Source organism: Pocillopora verrucosa, chromosome 13 (genome assembly GCF_036669915.1).
Source record: "Pocillopora verrucosa isolate sample1 chromosome 13, ASM3666991v2, whole genome shotgun sequence".
NCBI lineage: Eukaryota > Metazoa > Cnidaria > Anthozoa > Scleractinia > Pocilloporidae > Pocillopora > Pocillopora verrucosa.
Genome location: NC_089324.1, coordinates 2,492,040 through 2,510,860, shown reverse-complemented (window position 1 = coordinate 2,510,860; position 18,821 = coordinate 2,492,040). Strand labels below are relative to the sequence as shown.

The 18,821-nt window shown below is 38.0% G+C and overlaps 1 protein-coding gene across 1 annotated transcript; it reads left to right on the top strand.

The window, feature by feature from the left end:
* Positions 1 to 4,003: 4,003 nt before the first annotated feature.
* Positions 4,004 to 11,881, top strand: LOC131785303 (uncharacterized). The gene is made up of 10 exons (XM_066160548.1): positions 4,004 to 4,346; positions 4,554 to 4,703; positions 5,170 to 5,292; positions 5,542 to 5,667; positions 7,202 to 7,456; positions 8,031 to 8,342; positions 8,917 to 9,168; positions 9,689 to 10,003; positions 10,753 to 11,001; positions 11,562 to 11,881. Exons 1-10 carry the CDS (start codon positions 4,004 to 4,006, stop codon positions 11,879 to 11,881), a joined length of 2,445 nt encoding a protein of 814 aa, XP_066016645.1.
* The last annotated feature ends 6,940 nt before the right edge of the window (positions 11,882 to 18,821 follow it).

The window sequence follows — 18,821 nt, the reverse complement described above, 5'->3', positions numbered from 1 at the left end:
TCGGTACTCAACTTTCCATTTCAATCGTTTTTGTAACGCCAGTTGCATGCACCGATAACTTGAAAATTATTCTTGAATGTGTTCAAAAGGCAATATATATCTTGATGTCCCCACTTTGCAACTTGAAAAGTTTGGTAACTCTGGCCGTTATAATTGAGTGAGTATCAGAAATCAGTGAAACGAGTTTTTGCCGATAGGATCGCAAAAGTGTTCGAAAGCAAGTAGGAGACTAACAAGGAATCCGAGTCTCGAATAATTGATCAGTTTAAACAAACAAACCAAAGCGTATGGACCTGACTAAGATGTAAAATTTCAGCTTGGTCGTTCAATAAGAAAGATCTCTTATCATCAGTGTTGGAGAAAGAGCCAGGCTTAGGGACGCAGACAAATTTGAAATTCTATACCTCGCACTTCCTTTGAATAAATATTTCATAAGGAATCTGTTAGATATTGGATCACTTTATTGGCAAGCCAACGATCCAATTGGAAAGTATCGTTTTCAACAAAACCTTATACTGTCCAACTCGAACAGCTGAAAATTTTCATGCGCTTTGCTAAAAACTCTAAGTTGAGTTTTGCGGAAAAACTTCTCATTTATGACAGGTTATGGTAGGTTTTCTCACTCGGTACTCAACTTTTTATTTCAATCTTTTTTGTAACCTAACTTGCATGCAAGGATAACTTGAAAATTCTTAATGAATGTGTTCAATTAAAAAGTAATATCTTGATGTCCCCACTTTGCAGCTTGAAAACAAGGAGTCGGAGTCTTGAATAATTGATCACTATAAATAATTTTTCAACTAAACAAAGCGTTTGGACCTGACTAATGTTAAAAATTATGTCATGCAGGACCGGAAATAACTTTGCAGCCCGCAAAAATTAAACGAAGTATTCCGGCATCTTTTCAAGTTCTATGCTTTGCCTTACTGGAAACTCCAACTCGAAAATCCGGCTCGAAATCCGACTCAAAATCCTAACTCGAAGGAGTGTTTGCTCAAAAGCAGAATTTCGAGTTCGTATTACAGTCGCCACAATTGGTTCTCGATCGCTGTTCAAGTGACTGCTCGATAACGGAGAAAGTCCAAATCCTAACTCGTTAACAGCTCATTCAGTTACTAACTATCCTATCAGATACAGCTCTAACCAGCCTTTCTCCATTATATTCATTTGATATTGCATTTCCTGACCATAATGCAAATCTAGCTAATGGAAAAAACCGCAATAATCGAATGACAACATACGTTTTGGTATTAAAAAATCATCCGTTTTCTTCGAATTTGGGGTCCAGTTTGGTAAATATATATGACTTTTTTGTGCTTGCAATTCTTAAACAATAAGCAAATGAAAATAAAGTCAAATAACAAAGATAGAAGCATGCATGTTGATCGTGAACTCACGAAAAACCAGTCTACGGATTAAAAAGAAGTTTAGGGTAAGTTTTAGCCCAGAAGATTATTTGCTTTTCCTTTTCAGGGAACGTTTTTTTCCCAAAACATGCGTTGAGCAAATGTGAGTATTTCCATAGTAACTTTTGACCTGTTTCTTTATTAGAAGGTGCCATACGAATCACTCAGAACTTTTTCCATAGTCCTGAAAGGCTGCAGAAATGTTAACGTGAAGTTTCTTGACTGATTGAAAACTTCAAATTGTGATAAATTTTAATAGCCATTATTCTCCTGGGTAATTTCTCATTAGGCAGGTACAACAACAGGATAATCGTATCCAATGTGAATAAGTTCCTTCCCGCCTGTTAATAAGGTCGGACAGCACCTGCGTTGTTATCAAAGGCAAGAGCTGCATTAACATACAGACAAGAATCGCCAGCAAAGAAACATATTCGGAGAAAACGGTAGGAAATAATTTTGCTTGGGCTCAGTTTTAGAGTACTTCATTTACAGATAGAGCTATGTCAGAATGGTATGGTTACGCAAAAGTATTTTCTGGTAAAGAAAAAAAAAGGAAAATGAAAATAGTCAGTGTCTCGATGAAACCCAGAAATTATGTTAAAAAACTGGACGAGTTTATTTCTGGCAACAAGAGGCTTAATTACTGTGGTAAGAGAGTAAATTATGATGGAGGATGTAGTGGATTAGCCAAGAGAGAAACGTGAACTAAAGAAAGATGAGAAATTCGTTTCACAAGTACTGGAAAGCTACTACAAAGACTCAAATCCCGGCATAATTGTGACCCTCCACCGGAGTTCAAGGAATAAGGTGAACGCACGCACACGGTACGCTCGCACGCTAAAACAAAATAACTAGCTTTTAACACGTTAGGTGCGTGTTAGTTACTTGCCTCATTAACTTCGCAGCCATTCTCTTGCTTCGCACGGTAGAAGCAAAGGCGCGTGTTAAGATATTGCTCGCAACTTTACACGATACAAAACAATGACCGTGCCAATTTTGGAACACGCCTTTTAAAGTCACAGTTGCTTTCGATTCGTACACGGAGCCGGAAATCTGTTACTAAAGGATTCACAAAGATTCGATACTGGACTTATTAACTGCGTGAAGCAATAAGGATTTATATTTTACAAGGTAGGAATTAATTTAAAAAAATAATTCATGTGTTTAAAGCGAGCTCTTCCGGACCCTGTGAAACACGCCGTACTCATTGAATTCCTTGTGAAAATCCTGAGGGAAAGAGCCGTGATTTGCCGTAAATATTTCTTTTTTTTTATTACAACTTTCGGATAGGACAGAAGATCTTCCGCATTTCCGCTTATATTCTGTAAGTAATATACTTTAAAACACTATTCTCACAATTAATGCCATTATCGTGCGAGCGTTTTATAACGTGTCGTGTGCGTGCGTTCACCTTATTCCCTGAAACCCAGTGGAGGGTTACATATTCTAAAAAAGAACTCATTAATTGATAAACTAAGCATTGTATTCCTCCCACGAAGCGACTATACTCGAAACGTTAGTTTTTCAAACTTCGCCACGGTGGTTTTCGCTACCTTTATAAACTCATGATTGATTATGAACTGATTTTTTCCTTTCGCTCGACGATGCAGCAGCGTAAACAGATTTTTCAGAAACTGGCAGCTCCTGTCTCATGCAAAGTTTACATGCAAGCGCTCTTCAGCTTCCTACAAATATTTCGGAGGTCATTTGGGTGAAGATAGAATAAAACGGTCGCGTTAGAAGTCTGACTCAAGTGTGTGATATATACTGAACAGCTGAAAATTTTTTGTGCGCTATGCTAAATTCTCAAGGTTGAGCTTTGCGGGAAAATTACGCATTTATGGCAGATTATATTATGTTTTCTCACTCGGATTTGTAACCCCACCTGCATGTAAGGATAACTTGAAAATTCTTGATTAATTTAATCAAGGAACAATATCTCGAATTCCCCACTTTGCAGCTTTAAAAGTTTATTAACTCTGGCCGTTATAATTGTGTGAGTATCAGAGATCAAGGGAATTTTTGCCAGAAGGATCGCAAAGGTTTTCAAAAACAAGTAGGAGACAATCATGGAGTCGGAGTCTTGAATAATTTTTTACTATGAACAATTCCTCAACAAAACAAAGCGTATGGACCTGACTAACATGTAAAATAATGTAATGCAGGACCGCAAACAATTCTGTAGCCTGCAAAAGTTAAACGAACTATGTCGGAATCTTTTCAAGATATTTTCCTTGCCTTACTAGAAACTCCAACTCAAAGATCCAGCTCGAAATTCGACTCAAAAACCTAACTCGAAGGAGTGTTTGCTCAAAAAGAGAGTTTCGAGTCCGTATCACGACCTCCAGTCGCCAACAATCAGTTTTCGATCGCTGTTCAAGCGACTGCTCAACAACGGAGAAACTTCAAATTCTAACTCGTTAACAACTCCTAAATTACTATCCTAACTGATACAACTCTAACCAGCCTTTCTCCATCATTCATTTCATATTGCATTTCCTGAAAACCAGTCTACGGATTAAAAAGAAGTTTAGGGTAAGTTTTAGCACAGAAGATTGTTTGCCTTTTTCTTTTCAGGGAACGTTTTTTCCCACATCATGCGTCGAGAGGAAATGGCCAAAAAGGTCTTGTACGCAGTAGGGCTGTTGATCAAAACCGTGCTGTTATGCTGTACAGCTGCACAGCAATGGGAGGCTACGGGCCAGCCAGAAGTTTCCAAATTTGGGATGATGCTACAACGCCATATCTTCAAGAGGATCACGGGGGCAGGTCTTTCAGATGTGTGCTTGCGGGGATGCTATGCTGACGTCAGATGTCAAAGTTTCAACTACGTCTTTACGCAAGACATTTGTGAGCTGAGCAACCGAACTAAGGAGGCCAGACCAGAGGATTATGTTCCGAACCCTGAGAGATTTTACTTTAAGCGAGATTACAAACGAGGTTTGTAAAATTTTTTACTGTCTTCTTCCCTTTAAAGACATTTTCAGAGTGCAGAATTTCAACCCAAAATAAATAAATTGTGTCACATCACTTCCCTTTATTGCCTTAAGTCAAGTCGCCCTCAAATTGAGTGTCCTCGCCCCCAAGACGAACATCAAATCTTGCTTACTTGGAATACTATGCCACTATGATTGCTATTTCTTCCAGTCCCTCTCGGTTCCATTCCTGAGCTCCCTGCGGAGACTTGCCAGGAAATCAAAATGAGCGAAGGAGGACAAGCGGTCAGCGGCAAATACTGGTTTCACTCGATTGTACCCGAGAGGACTGTTCTGGCTCCTTGTGACATGAAAACCGAAGGTGAATTCAAGCGTTTATCAATTCACATCTTCTACAGACAAAAGTCGGTTAACCACGAGCAAAAACGTTGACAGAGATGTTATGGGTAGACTGCAACCACCTGACCCCCCCCTCCCCCCATCCCAATATTCATAGAGGGAAATGAGAAAATAAAGCAAAACAAAATAAAAATAGCAAGATATCTGACGGAAACAAAGCTTTGAAGGAATGCTATAATCTCTCTTAAACTGAACGATTTGAGAACAAGTCAAATAGAATGAAAAAATTTCTTTTTGACACAGAGATAATCATTCAATAGCAAATTGCTATCACAACTTTATAGTGACGAAATTTAACGAATAGGGAAGGGGAAATTTTGCTTCCTGATGGGGTCGTACAAAGCAAAAATTTGGCTCCCGCCGGAAGCAATTGGCGAATACCCTCCTTTTTGCTTTTAAACTAACCGCAGACTATTCCGTTTTTTCAGACGTGGACGAGTGTAATTCGACCATTCCCGTGTGTGACGTCAACGCTGAGTGCGTGAACACCGTCGGTTCTCACAGTTGCTCGTGCAAAGCTGGTTTTACTGGAAACGGAAAAAAGTGTGTCGGTAAGTTAGTGAAATGACTTTCACTATTGCCTGAAGCAAGTCATTTTAAAACAAAGCAAAACCAAAACAATCCCGGCTTAATCTGGACACTCGATTAAAACAAATTGCTTAGATAACCGATTGGAATTATTTCTCACACCATGTCACGTTCAATTGCTTATACGGCGAGACGCTTCGCCAATAACAGTCATTTTCGATCTACTATTGCTCTTGAGCTCAAGCCATTTAGTTTTTTATACATTCTCTCAGATGTCGACGAATGTGCCAATAAATCGCATGACTGTGACGCCAATGCCTCTTGCAACAATACCGCTGGTTCCTATCGATGCACCTGCAATTCCTGGTACCAAGGAAACGGAACAAGCTGCTATTTTCGTGAGTTTAACTAATATTGAGATACAAGTGACCTCAGTTTGTTATGATACTCGCATTTCGCATTCTCTGTCTTTCTGTATCGTCATATGAAGCTTGCAATTTTGGAAATATATTTTTTTAATATGAGTCGGTCCTGAATCGAGACCAAGATGGAATTCGTCCCCAAAACGGGCTGCATTATGACCCTTTACTCCTTAGCATCAGTACAGATATTCTCCTCGCTGTTCTCTATGCATACCGTGTGGTGCTGCCAAGGGAATTTGTTTGAAAATCAACAGATTTATAACTTGATGATTATTTCATTTATTCCCATGATTCTGATGTTTGGTTCGGCGGTAATACGGTGAGGAGAAGTTAAATGCCAAACCCTCTTAGGGGTTAAAGGGTTGAAGAATACGTCTCACTTGGCGCCTAACTTACCACCCCCCCCCCTTAAAAAAGAAACAGTTTCATTGATATTTACAGTTTGTTGCTTACAACTATGTCGAACTTTCTATCTTGATCAGCCGAATCACTCAGAACTTTTTCCATAGTCAAAAAAAGCTGCAGAAATGTTAACGTGAGTTTTTTTGACTAATTGAAAGTTTCAAAATGCGATTAATTTTAGTAGCCATTATTCTCTTTGGTAATTCCTCAATAGGCAGGTACAACAACAGGATAATAGTACCCAATGTAAATAAGATCCTTATCACCTGTTAATAGGGTCGAACAGCACTTGTTTTCGGTACCAGCTGCTTTTTTGTGAGTTTAACTAACATTGAGGCACGAGCGACCTCAGTTTGTTTTGATACTTGCATTTCGCATTCTCTATCTTTCCTTATCGTTATGTGAAGCTTATAATCCTTTGGAAATTAGCTCTCGAATATATATACTTTTTTAACAAGAGTCGGTCCTGATACGGGACCAAGATGGAATTCGTTCTTTATTCTCATGATTCTGTTGATCATGATTTTGTTCGGCTGTAATAGGGTAAGGAGGAAATAAAAGCTAATCCCTCCTAGGGGTTAAAGGGTTGAATTGAAGAATACATCTCGCTTAGCGCCTTACTTACCCTCCCCCCCCGCTTAAAAAATAACAGAATCATTGATCTTTGAAGTCTGCTTCTCACAACTATGTCGAACTTTCTGACTTGATCAACCTTAATTATTTTTTTTTTCATTATTATCATGTTTTTATCTCGTGGTTTCCTTTAATTCTAAGAAAGCATTGATTGGTGCAAACAACGAGGCGAGATATAATAACGTGTACTGGGTTTAGAAATCTGAAATGTCACACAAACACGCTTTCATTGTGTTAACACGTCTGAAAGGGAGACAACGTTTCCATAAGTGTTCCTCTAGTTCACACAGGGTTGGAAATAGAAGTTGTGCCTCAGATTGATGTGCGTCACACAACGGTTGTCACGCTGTAATTCGTAAAAATGAAAAAGCGAAATGTAGACATTACCACCACCAAGATGACGAATGCAACATAACGTGAAAACGGTAGGCAGGACAATCCTTATCTTTTCTCCCTTTTTCGGTTATTCGTATAGGTGGCCTTAATAGTTCCGTTATTCTTACCAGCCTCGACTACAACAAATACACGGGTAAGCTGCTTTCCTACCTAGAGCCAGTCCTCCTGAGTTCAGAGTGGAGCAGGTTTGTGAAGTGTTGGCACGCTAAGACAGAAGGCTGGGCGGCATCGACATTCCACAGCAACTGTGATGGGAGGGGACCCACAGTAACAATCATCAAAGCGAACGATTCCATATTTGGTGGATATACTGATGTGTCCTGGGGACCAAGCGGTGAGTACGTTTTTGAATAATAAAATTTATATCACTTTTGTATCATACAGTAACATTTGATAAATTTAGGATCTAAATATATTTTCTTTCTAAACTGCACTTAATAAGCGTCCCAAAGCCAAAACCAAGGTCATTAAAACGGACCAGTCAAAACAAAGAACAAGAACAAAAGCTGCGCGAGGCGCGAGAAAAACGCCATATACCAAGTCACACCTGGTATAAGACTGATTGACGTATCTCAGTGCCTATATCAGAAGCCCCTCTTCTCTCCCCCCCTTAGGATCTCTTGGTGCGTGGTAATGTTTCTATACGGCTCCACTATAACCCTACAAGTTGCTCACGCTAATAAGACTCTCATAAGGGTTGGTTAACCGCCATAGCGAGCTTATAGAAGCTTCAAAATTGGCTGCAGCCGTACCCACCTTTATTAACTTACACTTGACCACCCCTTCGTAGATCATCCCATTTCTCTTTTTAAGTTTTGAAAGACCTGAAAGAACTGTGGGATGGTCTAACAACTGATTAGTAGAACTTACAGTGACTATGTTCTTACAACGTCACCTGGTTTATATAGGTTCATGTCGTAACTCCTATGCTCGGAAAGCTTTTCTCTTCTCCCTCAACAACATCAAAGGATACAATCCTGTGAAGCTGGCACAATACCGATATCAGCAATACGCAATGTACAGTTGTTCCTCTTACGGACCCATTTTTGGTTGGGGACGTGACATCCTCATATATAACGACGCTGTAAACAATCAACGCTCTTATACTAAATGCGGTGGGACGTACAAAAACCCCACGGGTTATTCATCTGGAGACTGTAAATTTTTCACAGGAGCATTTCGTTTTACTCCATCCGACATTGAAGTTTTCTTCGAAATCGGTAATTATTGTACAGAAACATTTAAAACCCTGTCGTAAATATACGATGAATAAATATACATAAACTCTAATCCTTGGCAACGTTCAGGGATTCTAAAAGTGCATGCGCTGATCATATACAGCAGCGAAATACTATTCAGGTTATGGTGGCGGCAGTGCTAAGTGAATTGTATCTCAGTTCAGGGATATCAGTGCTCATCGACTAAATCAGGGAAAAAAATTGATCTAGATGCCATGTTTTGCCATGAAATTGAATCGCTAAGTCGGGCTAAAGCAGACAGTTTAACCTAGCTAAACTGAACTTTTGGTTTTTGCTTTTGGTTTCCCAGTTTTACACCCACTTTAGAAAATGTGTTCTCGTGAAATTTAGTTGATGTGTTTACAAAGTAAATGTACAAGGAAATATTTAAGTTTAAATGGGATCACATGGATAGCACCTCGCCCTGTGAATAAGAAGATTTGGGGTTCTAATTATTTTGAAATACTTTCACGGTTGTGAAAGACGAATAACATCTTTCTTTATTCTAGAACGTCTGTGATGGAAATTTACATTCAAGTTTCTTTTACGCACATAGGTGGCCTTGGTGCATCTACTATACTTGGAGGCCTGGACCCCAATGAATACTTGGGAAAGATGATTTCATTTTTAGACCCAGTTCCTCCCAGTGCATCCCGTACTGACTTTATTAAATGTTGGCATGCTAAGACTGACGGCTGGGCGGCATCGAAATTCCACAGCAACTGCGATGGGAGGGGACCCACAGTGACAATCATCAAAGTGAACGATTACATATTTGGTGGATATACTGATGTGTCCTGGAGCGGAGGCAGGCATATCAAATTTTTTAAGGGACAAGAAAATTTTATAGGATTAACTATCCTTCCTCTCCGTCCTTTAAGGATTTAAGGGGGGGGGGGGGGGTGGAGAGGGTGCTGGAGGAAATATTAAACGATGCTCCTTTGGTACTAGCTCTAAGCCTTTAATTTTTTCATATTAGTGTTTTGGCCATCAAGATTTCTTCACACCAGTGTCGTCTATAGAAATGTTTTCTATGTGGTACACCTGCAGAACAACATTACATCCTAAAACATTTGCTTCAAGTCTCAAAAATATTTACTCGCTTTTCTCCAAAGTAACCCCTAAAATCTTCCATAATTGGTTTTGGTACTCGTTTCTATACCCAAACTAGTAAAATATCTCCCTCCCCTTCACAAATTTCTAGTCTGAGAAAAAACTCTTCGTCTAGCTCATGATGGAAAATGAACTCCCCACCCCTCTCCTTCCTGAGGGGGTTTATGTTTTCTTTCAGCTTTCTAATGTACGATTACATTGTTCTTCTATTTCAGCTGGTTCTTGCGCAGGTTATTCCTACGCCAGTAAAGCTTTCATCTTCTCTCTCTATAATGTCAAAGGATACAATCCCGTAAAGTTGACGCAATACCAAAATCAGCAATATGCAATGTACAGATGTAATACGTATGGACCCACCTTTGGTGATCATGATATCTACATATCCGACGGCTCTGGAAACAACCAAAACTCCTACACCAGATGCGGTTACACGTACACGACACCTTCAGGGTACTCAACTGGTAACTGTGGTTTTTTTACAGGGGGGTCTCATTTCTCTCCAAAGGACGTCGAAGTATTCTATGAAGCAGGTAATCAAGAAAATCACCATTTTCTAAAGATAAATACTTAGTAGGGCCTGTAGCAAAATCAAATCGTGTATTGTAGAAATATTCTCAGAAAGTTGTGTTGCTTGAGTACGGATAGCTTACTTTTTTGTCATTTCGAAGCTTATTTATTATTAAGCTTATTAAGTCTCTTTCGCAGCATTCATTTAAGCTCGTGACGAGCCTGAGAGGACTTACCTGAGTTGCAGCGGGGGGTTGTGGGTGTTACAAGAAAATGAAGTTGGTGGGGCCACTTGTAAGAACGCTTGAGCTAACAACAAATTTAAGACATGCTTTGATGCTACTCTGGCTTAAAGATTTAATGGATGTAACCGAGAAGTTACAATTCATAGACCCAAAGTTTCGACACTTAATCAAGGATGATGGTGAAGGCACTAGACAGGAGTGTCGAACGTTGGGTCTATGAATTGTAACTTCTCGGTTGCATTAATTAAATCTTTAAACCAGAGTAGCATCAAACCATGTCTGATTGTCCACCTGGTTGCTTTGTGAACTTTAAAACAAATTTCATTCTCTCTGCCGCATAAAATACCGCCTGGTAGACGGTCTGGGAATTTTCTAACTTGCCGGATCGGTAATGTAAGATTGTCTAGCGAGTCAAACGAGGGGTGATGAAATTATCACTTTAGATTCAAAGGCATCACAGCCAATCAAAGCTCTTGTTCCATTTACTTGGCCAACTGTAATTTTTTCCTCTTCTTTTCTCACTTTAGGCCTTGGTTTGTCCGCCATACTTCGAAGTCTTGATAACAACCAGTACTTGAAGGTGCTGTTTTCGTATTTGGACCCAGTCCTTATCAATAAAGAACGTAGCAGGTTTGTGAGGTGTTGGCACGCAGAGACTGACGGTTGGGCAGCATCGACATTCCACAGTAACTGCGATGGGAGGGGACCCACAGTGACTATCATTAAAGTTAACAGTTATATCTTTGGTGGATACACTGACGTGTCCTGGACCAGCAGTGAGTAAAAAACAAGCAAACATCTCTCACTTGTAGAGCAGATAACAAGTCGATTAGTTGTGGAATTTTCTTGTAGCAGTGAGTTCATCTTAGAAACAGAAAGTATCACATTAACAACTGAGATACCAAAGTAGATCAACTCGTAAATAGCCTGAAAACGCGTTTGAAACGGGTTTTAACTTAAAGTCTTGTTTCGGATTTGATTTTTGATTTGATTTTGATTTTGATTTTGATTTGATTTGATTCTGACAGCCCCATTTCGTCCCATTTCCCCGTGTTTCGTTGTATCCATTACTCATATTGGAGAGCTGAAACGAAGGATGTTTAATTAATGCTCACTTTAGATCCTATGTTGCCTTTGAATAGCACATCGGACCTTATTTGAAGTGCTTTTGTTGAAAAGTGAAAATATGCTCTCGAGTTCTCTGAAATTTTTTTCTAACAAATTAAAGTGTTCGGTTCTAGTTTGGCAGGTAAAAATAATCACTTTTTATGGTTATCATCATGAATTTTTTTCTCATTCGCATAGTTTCTAATGCTGCTAAATCTTTTCATTTTAGGTCCTTGTGTTTATTCTTCAGCCAGCAAAGCTTTTGTTTTTTCTCTTTACAACGTCAGAGGATACGATCCTGTGAAGCTGACACAATACCAAAACCAGAAATACGCAGTGTACAGATGTTCCTCTTACGGACCCACTTTTGGTCGGGGACATGATATCTACATATCAGACAACGCAAAAAGCAATCAACACTCTTATACTGAATGCGGCGGCACGTACTCCAACCCCGCGGGCTATTCAGCAGGACATTGTAATTTTTTCACAGGAAGTCTTTATTTTTCTCCATCTGACATTGAAGTTTACTTCGAAATAACAAACTAAACGTTAAAACTATGCTGTCTAAGTAAGTATCAAGTAAGTATCGTAACAATAGAGTTAATAGAGTTAGTGCCTCCTCACACGAGGCCCGGTCAACAGAACTTGCTCTGTATTCTCTCAGTGCTTGGTTGCTTATTTTCATAGTTAAAAATAGTGCTCTGATTGATGAAAAATTCATTGTTTATTGTACCGATAAAAACATAATTTTAGTTTCAAAAGCAACAGACTACTTTTTCTATTCGTTTACAAGCGTAATAAACTACAAGACGTTGGTAGAAAATTCAAAACGTTCGTAGATTATGAGCAGTGAAAGAATGATTTACAAGCTTTTCTCTTGTTCTTCCAACATTCTGTGCGGTTTTTTAAGCCAATGAACCGATAGAAAGCGCGTTCTATTGTAAAAAGACAGTGCATTTTACTCGCGTCGCACGTACATTTTATTTTCGTGGCACGTGCATTTCATTTGCGTCGCACGTGCATTTCATTGGCGTCGCACGTATGACCAGGCTTACTAGTAGTACCTCTTTCCACCCAGGAGTAGAAATGGGTACCTGCAAAATGCGGGAGTCAAAGAAACGTGACAAAAGCTTTAGGGTTTACATATGCCTGCCAAATATTAGCATCAGGTAAGCGGTCAAGAGAGAAGTAGTAGAACCCCTTGTGCCGTCATATTATTTACTCCAGGACATTTTGCCACAAGTTGACTTTAACATAAGTTCAGAGTTGAAAAGAGTAGATATGAAATTGTTACCAGTTAAGTAATATGAATTTTTTTAAAACTTTCTTTAACTTAGATTATGTTATAGAGGCATCATTTTAATCATAAATCAATAATCTGTTAGTGTTAAAATATATATTGTTGTGGCTTGGGTGTTGCACCACGAGATGGCGAAAGTTTTGCTTCACAGAAGTTAAACACTCGCTGCCTGTGATACGTTCCTAGAAGAATTAACGAAAAGAGAAAATTGCTTCTCTCCATTGAAGACTACCACAGAGACATCAGTGCAATATGAAGAGTGATCATTGCCAATTTTCTCTTTCAAATTCTGTCGTAAAGAGCTAAAAATTTCCTTTCCTTCAGATCAGAACTGAAATTGATCCGGCAGAACAAAATTTGAGAATTAAGAACAGAAATTAGCAAGTCAAAACCCAAATTGATGAAAGCAAAGGAATTTAGTTGACGCTAAAAGCCAGTAATCAGATCCGCAATTGAACCAAGAGAACAAAATGTAAATTATGAGAACACTTCTCTTTTTTGGCTTCGCCACAAGCCAAAACTAATTTTTAGCTAGACTACCCGTTTTTGAATAATTTAATATGTCTGTAATCACCAGAATGCCAAATTTTATTCCTTAATCTTTGGGGAACAACCAACCTTTTTTTAAAACTAATGTGCCCTAAACTCTTTTCATGGGCAAAAAATTAAAGAAAACCCGGGTTGAAGAGAATTTAAGAATTAAGAACTCAACTCAAAGGAATTAAGTTGACGCTCAAATCCACTGATCAGAACCAAAATTGGACCAAGAGAACAACATTTAAATCATCAGAAGAGAAACTGAGACATGAGACAGAAATTTAAAAGCAAGACAGAAATTAACACAACTGATCTTTCCGCTGTTCAATTTCTGTTCTGATCAGGCCTGAAGACGTGACAAGATCACGGGTAACCGAGTGGGACCCGGGGAAATTACTCAAGTGCCGCTTTCGCCAAAAGCGGTCCTCTCGACTTCCAATTTCCCTCGAGAAAAAGTTTTCATTATTTTTTTTCCCATGAAAAGAGTTTAGGACACATCAGTTTTAAAAATAATAATTGGCATTCTGGTGATATACAGACATACTAAATTATCCAAAAACAGGTAGTCCGGCCAAAAATCACTTTTAGCTTGTGGCGACGCAAAAAAAGAGAAGTATTCTTATAATTCAAATGTTGTTCTCGTGGTTCAGTTGTGGCTCTGATCAGTGAATTTCAGCGTCAAATAAACTCCTTTGCGTTGTGTTCTTAATTCTTAAATTCTCTTCTGCCGGTTTAGTTTCAGTTCTGATGAGAAGAAATGGAAATTGTTGGTTCTTTATAGCAGAATTTGAAAGAAAATATTGGCGGTGATCACCCTTCATAGTACAAAGCTGTGGTTGCATTTCATTTTCCTTCTTTCTCAATTCATACTTTCCTTTACCATAACCAAAATAAAAAGGAAATAACAAGAATATAATCATGCAACACCAATATCAAGAACATGTCACCCAAGGTTCAGCTTCTTTTTTAATCTTATTTAATCATTAGGCTCGACTGGTCTGGTAGATTTTGACCAGTTAGAGGTGTAGGTAAAATCTTTAAACGTTTTTATCCTAATGTCAGGGAATATTTTAAAAAGTATGTAGTTTTTAGGGGGGTTAGAGGTAGATAGAGACGTAAAAAGTCGATTCCAGTCTCCAAGACAGTAAAGACATGCGAAAGGGCGAGCAAACCACAAACGGCGGTTGTGGTTCTCAGGAAAACAGCTGAGCGCGGTTTTTCGCAGGCGATTCCAGACTGGCTGAGACCCTGCTACAGACTGAGAGATAAGGAGATTTGAGATTTGCGTTTAGCCTTACCTAGCCCCGATAGTTAACATATGTTAAACTTACCATGAAAAAATACTTCAGCTTGTATAGAACACTTTTTCGGACGGTTGATTCTTTTGACAGAGATGTGGTTATGTCATCTAGGAAGGAAGCCTTTTAACAAGGCCTCTGAATGAAATTTCGACCTCACTTATTCTTGATTTATCAAGCACATATATATGCATATATAAGCACATATAAGCACATATGTCGGAACCTTAGGTCGATATCGAGTTATACAAAGAAATGGTCAAATATAATTTAAAAATTATTTTAACATCAAGTTTATATCTGATCATAACTGTGCCTGTCAAAAATCAACTGAAATCCTTTGAATGTAAATAAAACTAAGTTCACCACTCGTTTATTTTCACTGTATTTCATCTCACCGTATTAAGATAACCTTCGGTCTCAGTTTTCAACGACTGATTGATGCACAACAGTATTATATCGATGAACCCAAAGTAAAATGTTCGCACGTGCACATCGCGCGCCAGATCCAGCGAGAAGTTCCAGCTTGGCAAATTTTCCTGTTGCTGGACTTTTCCCGCGCTTTTGAGCACCTCCACATTTTCCTGCACGTACTTACTGCTTTGTTCTTTCTCTCTCTTTTTCCCAATTTCACCCATTCATCGGCTGCAGTAGCACGCATTCGAGCTGCCACTTTGCTTTACCAAAAGTAGAAGCTCGCGAAAGTTTTTTGTTTCCTGCTTTATAGCAGCCATTACAAGCTAATTTCATACCATAGCCGCCAAAGATTAATTATCTTTGCGAAGATCAAAGAAACGAACGGATGCAGCTCAAAGAGTCGTAACTACCATATAATATGTTGATGTCAGTGTTATCTGACTATGCAGTCTAAATAAGTACTACCTGAGTATAGTAACAATAAACTTAACCCTTTGCACTCTAACATCATTATGCATATTCTCCGCACTGTTCTCTATACATATCCTAAGGTGCTGACAAGGAGAATTTGTTTATCAATCAATAGCCTCTTTACTTGGTGATCATTTGTTTTATTCACATGACCTAAATGTGTGATTCTGGGGTGATAATGTAAGGAGAAATTTCATGCTGGTCACTCTTAAGGGTCAACAAAACCTGCGTTGTTTCTGCGATCTCATCACACCGCCGGTAAGATGAGATCCCAGAAACATTGTAAAATTTACGTAGGAAAGAGCGGCTCTTTCCTTCGATCTTTTTATATAAATAGCTGAGTTACCACGATTTTCGGGTTTTTAATGTTGCTGTTAGAGTAATCCCCATGATTTTTTTCACGGGAGAAGTTCGTTTTGCTCTTACTGACACCGAAGTATTTTCTGAAAGAAGCAACTTAACAATCATCCATACCGTGTTCAAGAGATCTGTTTATTAACAGAAGCAACAGCACAAGAAATCATGGTATTACTGCGCATGCTTAAGCCCTGTTGTCAAATGGAAAAATTGTTGCGTACTTGTCAAAAGAGAGAGAGAAAAAAAATCTTAATTAAGGTTTTTGAACTGCAGGATTTCCGGTCCAAAGTTCAATCATCTGAATCAATGAGAAATTCTATACAACAAGTTGGCTTGCCCCAAATAAGTAGACACTCTTGCAGGAACCTTCTGTGTAAGTTGAACTGACTGTGAACAGGAAAATATCAGCTGTCTAATTCTTCTTCAGAAATATTTCCAGCAATGAAACTTGCCTGGGAATATAAGAATTGGAAACAAGTCTATTTTTAGCGTTCTTCCTAATACTGTTACGCAAGACGTCAGTAACACGATTTCCATCAGTCTTGGTGTGTTTGGTTCGTAAGGAAGGTTTAGAATTAATTTTTGTTTTCAGATCAGAGACACTTTGAATTTAAATTTTGTATAAGCTACGCGTCCTGGAAAGCGTAAGGCAAACGCTATTAAACAAAGTAAATAGTATTTTCGATGACGGTTCGAGACCATTTTGTCAAAATGATCTCAAATCTCTATACTACTCAACATGTTATGGGAATAATTTGCCGAAATTATCTTGTGAAATAATTATCAGATATATATAACAAAAGAATTCTTACACATCCGGGATGTTTTCATTTCTTAGAAATCAAAGAATAACAACTAAGTTTGGGGTATAATTTTTATTTTAAAAAATATCTCAGATAATAGTATAGAATTAATTTCAGTAAAGAAATACACGATCAATTAGATGCAATAAAGTGTTAAATTTGTGATTAACAGATTAAAGAACGAGTGGTGAAAATTGAGCAATATTGTCCAGACATGAAAATTAAAAAGAAAAACAAAGAATTTTTTGTGTGAAATGTGGTCAATTGATAGATATGAGCCAGACACAGAATTTAATAATTTTCATGAGAATATGTATAAATTTACGAGAAAATCTGTTTATTATATCATAAAAGTGATTTTTAGTGTAACAAAAAAATGTCAATTAACGACAAAAAATAAGCAGAAGGTATTGGAAAGACTTGAACTGATTGGCACGATCACCAGTGAAATGATTGATAGTACTCATAACAAAATCAAATTTATGTCTATGCCTCTAACAGAATTATCAAAGCGGTCGTCAACATTTTTTTTCATAGTTTGTTTTTATCAAATCGTTATTGTTAGAAATTGTCTTGTAGACATCAATAACATTTCCTTCTCTGTCTCCATTAAATATTCCCATATCAATATGTTATACAATTTTACGATTTTTGGATAGGAACCTGGCTGTAAACACCTCTATATAACATTCCACTTCTATTTTTTAGTTGTATCCTAAATTCAGATTGCACAGTTATAACTTTGAGATGAAAAGCATTGATATCAACCCATTTAGTAACGAATCAGTCGTGTCACGTGAATGCTACCTGCACGAACACCAAAACATCATACGTTTGCACTTTTCACCCCGGATACGTTGGAGATGGATGCGATTGCACAGGTACTTGATGCCTTTATTTTGTAATCATTTTAACCATCAAGACTTAATGGATAGGCTAACAGGACAGAACAACTTTTCCCTATTACAATTTTCTTTTTATGTTTATGATTTTACAGATCTCAACGAGTATAAGGGAAATCATATTCTTGTCACGTGAATGCTACATGCACGAACACCAACGGATCCTATGTTTGTGAATGCCACCCTGGGTTTAATGGAAATGGTCAAAACTGCACAGATGAATTTAATCTCTTTGCTATAATATTTAGAATACTCCTGTTAGAAGTTATTTTCTAACACACGGTGTTCAGTTGAAGGTTTTTTTACTCTTCTCTTCCTTATATACAACTTATTACCTCGGGACTAGCTCTGATCTCAAGATGAAAGTGTGGGTCATTGCTTATAAAGGTGACGCTTACTGACCTGTCAATCTCTAACCTTTCGTCATGCTTTTACACTTAATTAGCGGATCACGTTAAGCGACGCAGAGTGGAGTTCGCATACTAAGTAGGTACCTTCGAGATGTTTACGCTTTAAAAAATAATTTCTACTTTAAATTTCTTAGTCTTACGGTCAAGTTCGGGCAAAATAAAAACAAGATTGACAATATAAAAATTATAACAAAACTACCGACAGAATTAAAATCATATTTGAGGAGATATCGTAAGAGAGAATAATCCTCGAAGACTGTTACATAACGACAGAATAAACAAAAAATTCGGAGAAGAAAGGGCGTACCCAAGGTACCCCCCTTAAAAGAGCTACGTGCTATTCGTGTAAGTTACTTGATTATAAATTCAGTGCAGAGGATGAAAACTACTACATGTTTACTCCTCAAGTCACCTCTAAGAAGAAGAGGTGTCGAGCGTGCTAAATTATACCTGTAAGATAAGACCGCCAAAAGGAATAAGAAATGATCAACTGGCGTATTATAATTTTTGCTGAATGGCTTATGGTAATATATTATTTCAATTCATTTTCAACGTTTAAATAAGTAAAAAAAAACATCCATAATGAAAATTCTTGCTCGATGCCAATTTTGTCCTTTAACATTCCTTCTCGAATCTAACCTGAAGATGTTGGGATATACAGATAAACGTAGGTTGTAAACAACTTTTTTCACCGTGTAAATCTCAGGCAATATTTAGTCTCTGGAATGCTAATATAAAAATGGAACTTTCTTTTTCACAGTTCCACACTGAAATTTTCCATTTCTTTTTCCTCTAGTAGAATAGTAACGACAAGCTTTGTATTCAAAGTAATTCAAGTAATTCAAGTAATTCATTATTAAGACCCAGTAGGGCCTAGGGAAAAAAACTCCGAAAGGCCTCTGCCTGATATTTCAATAGTATTAGCCTACTCCTCCATTCACTTTATTTTTATTCGTTTCCTATTTACAAGAGGAGACTTGGACACAAAGCA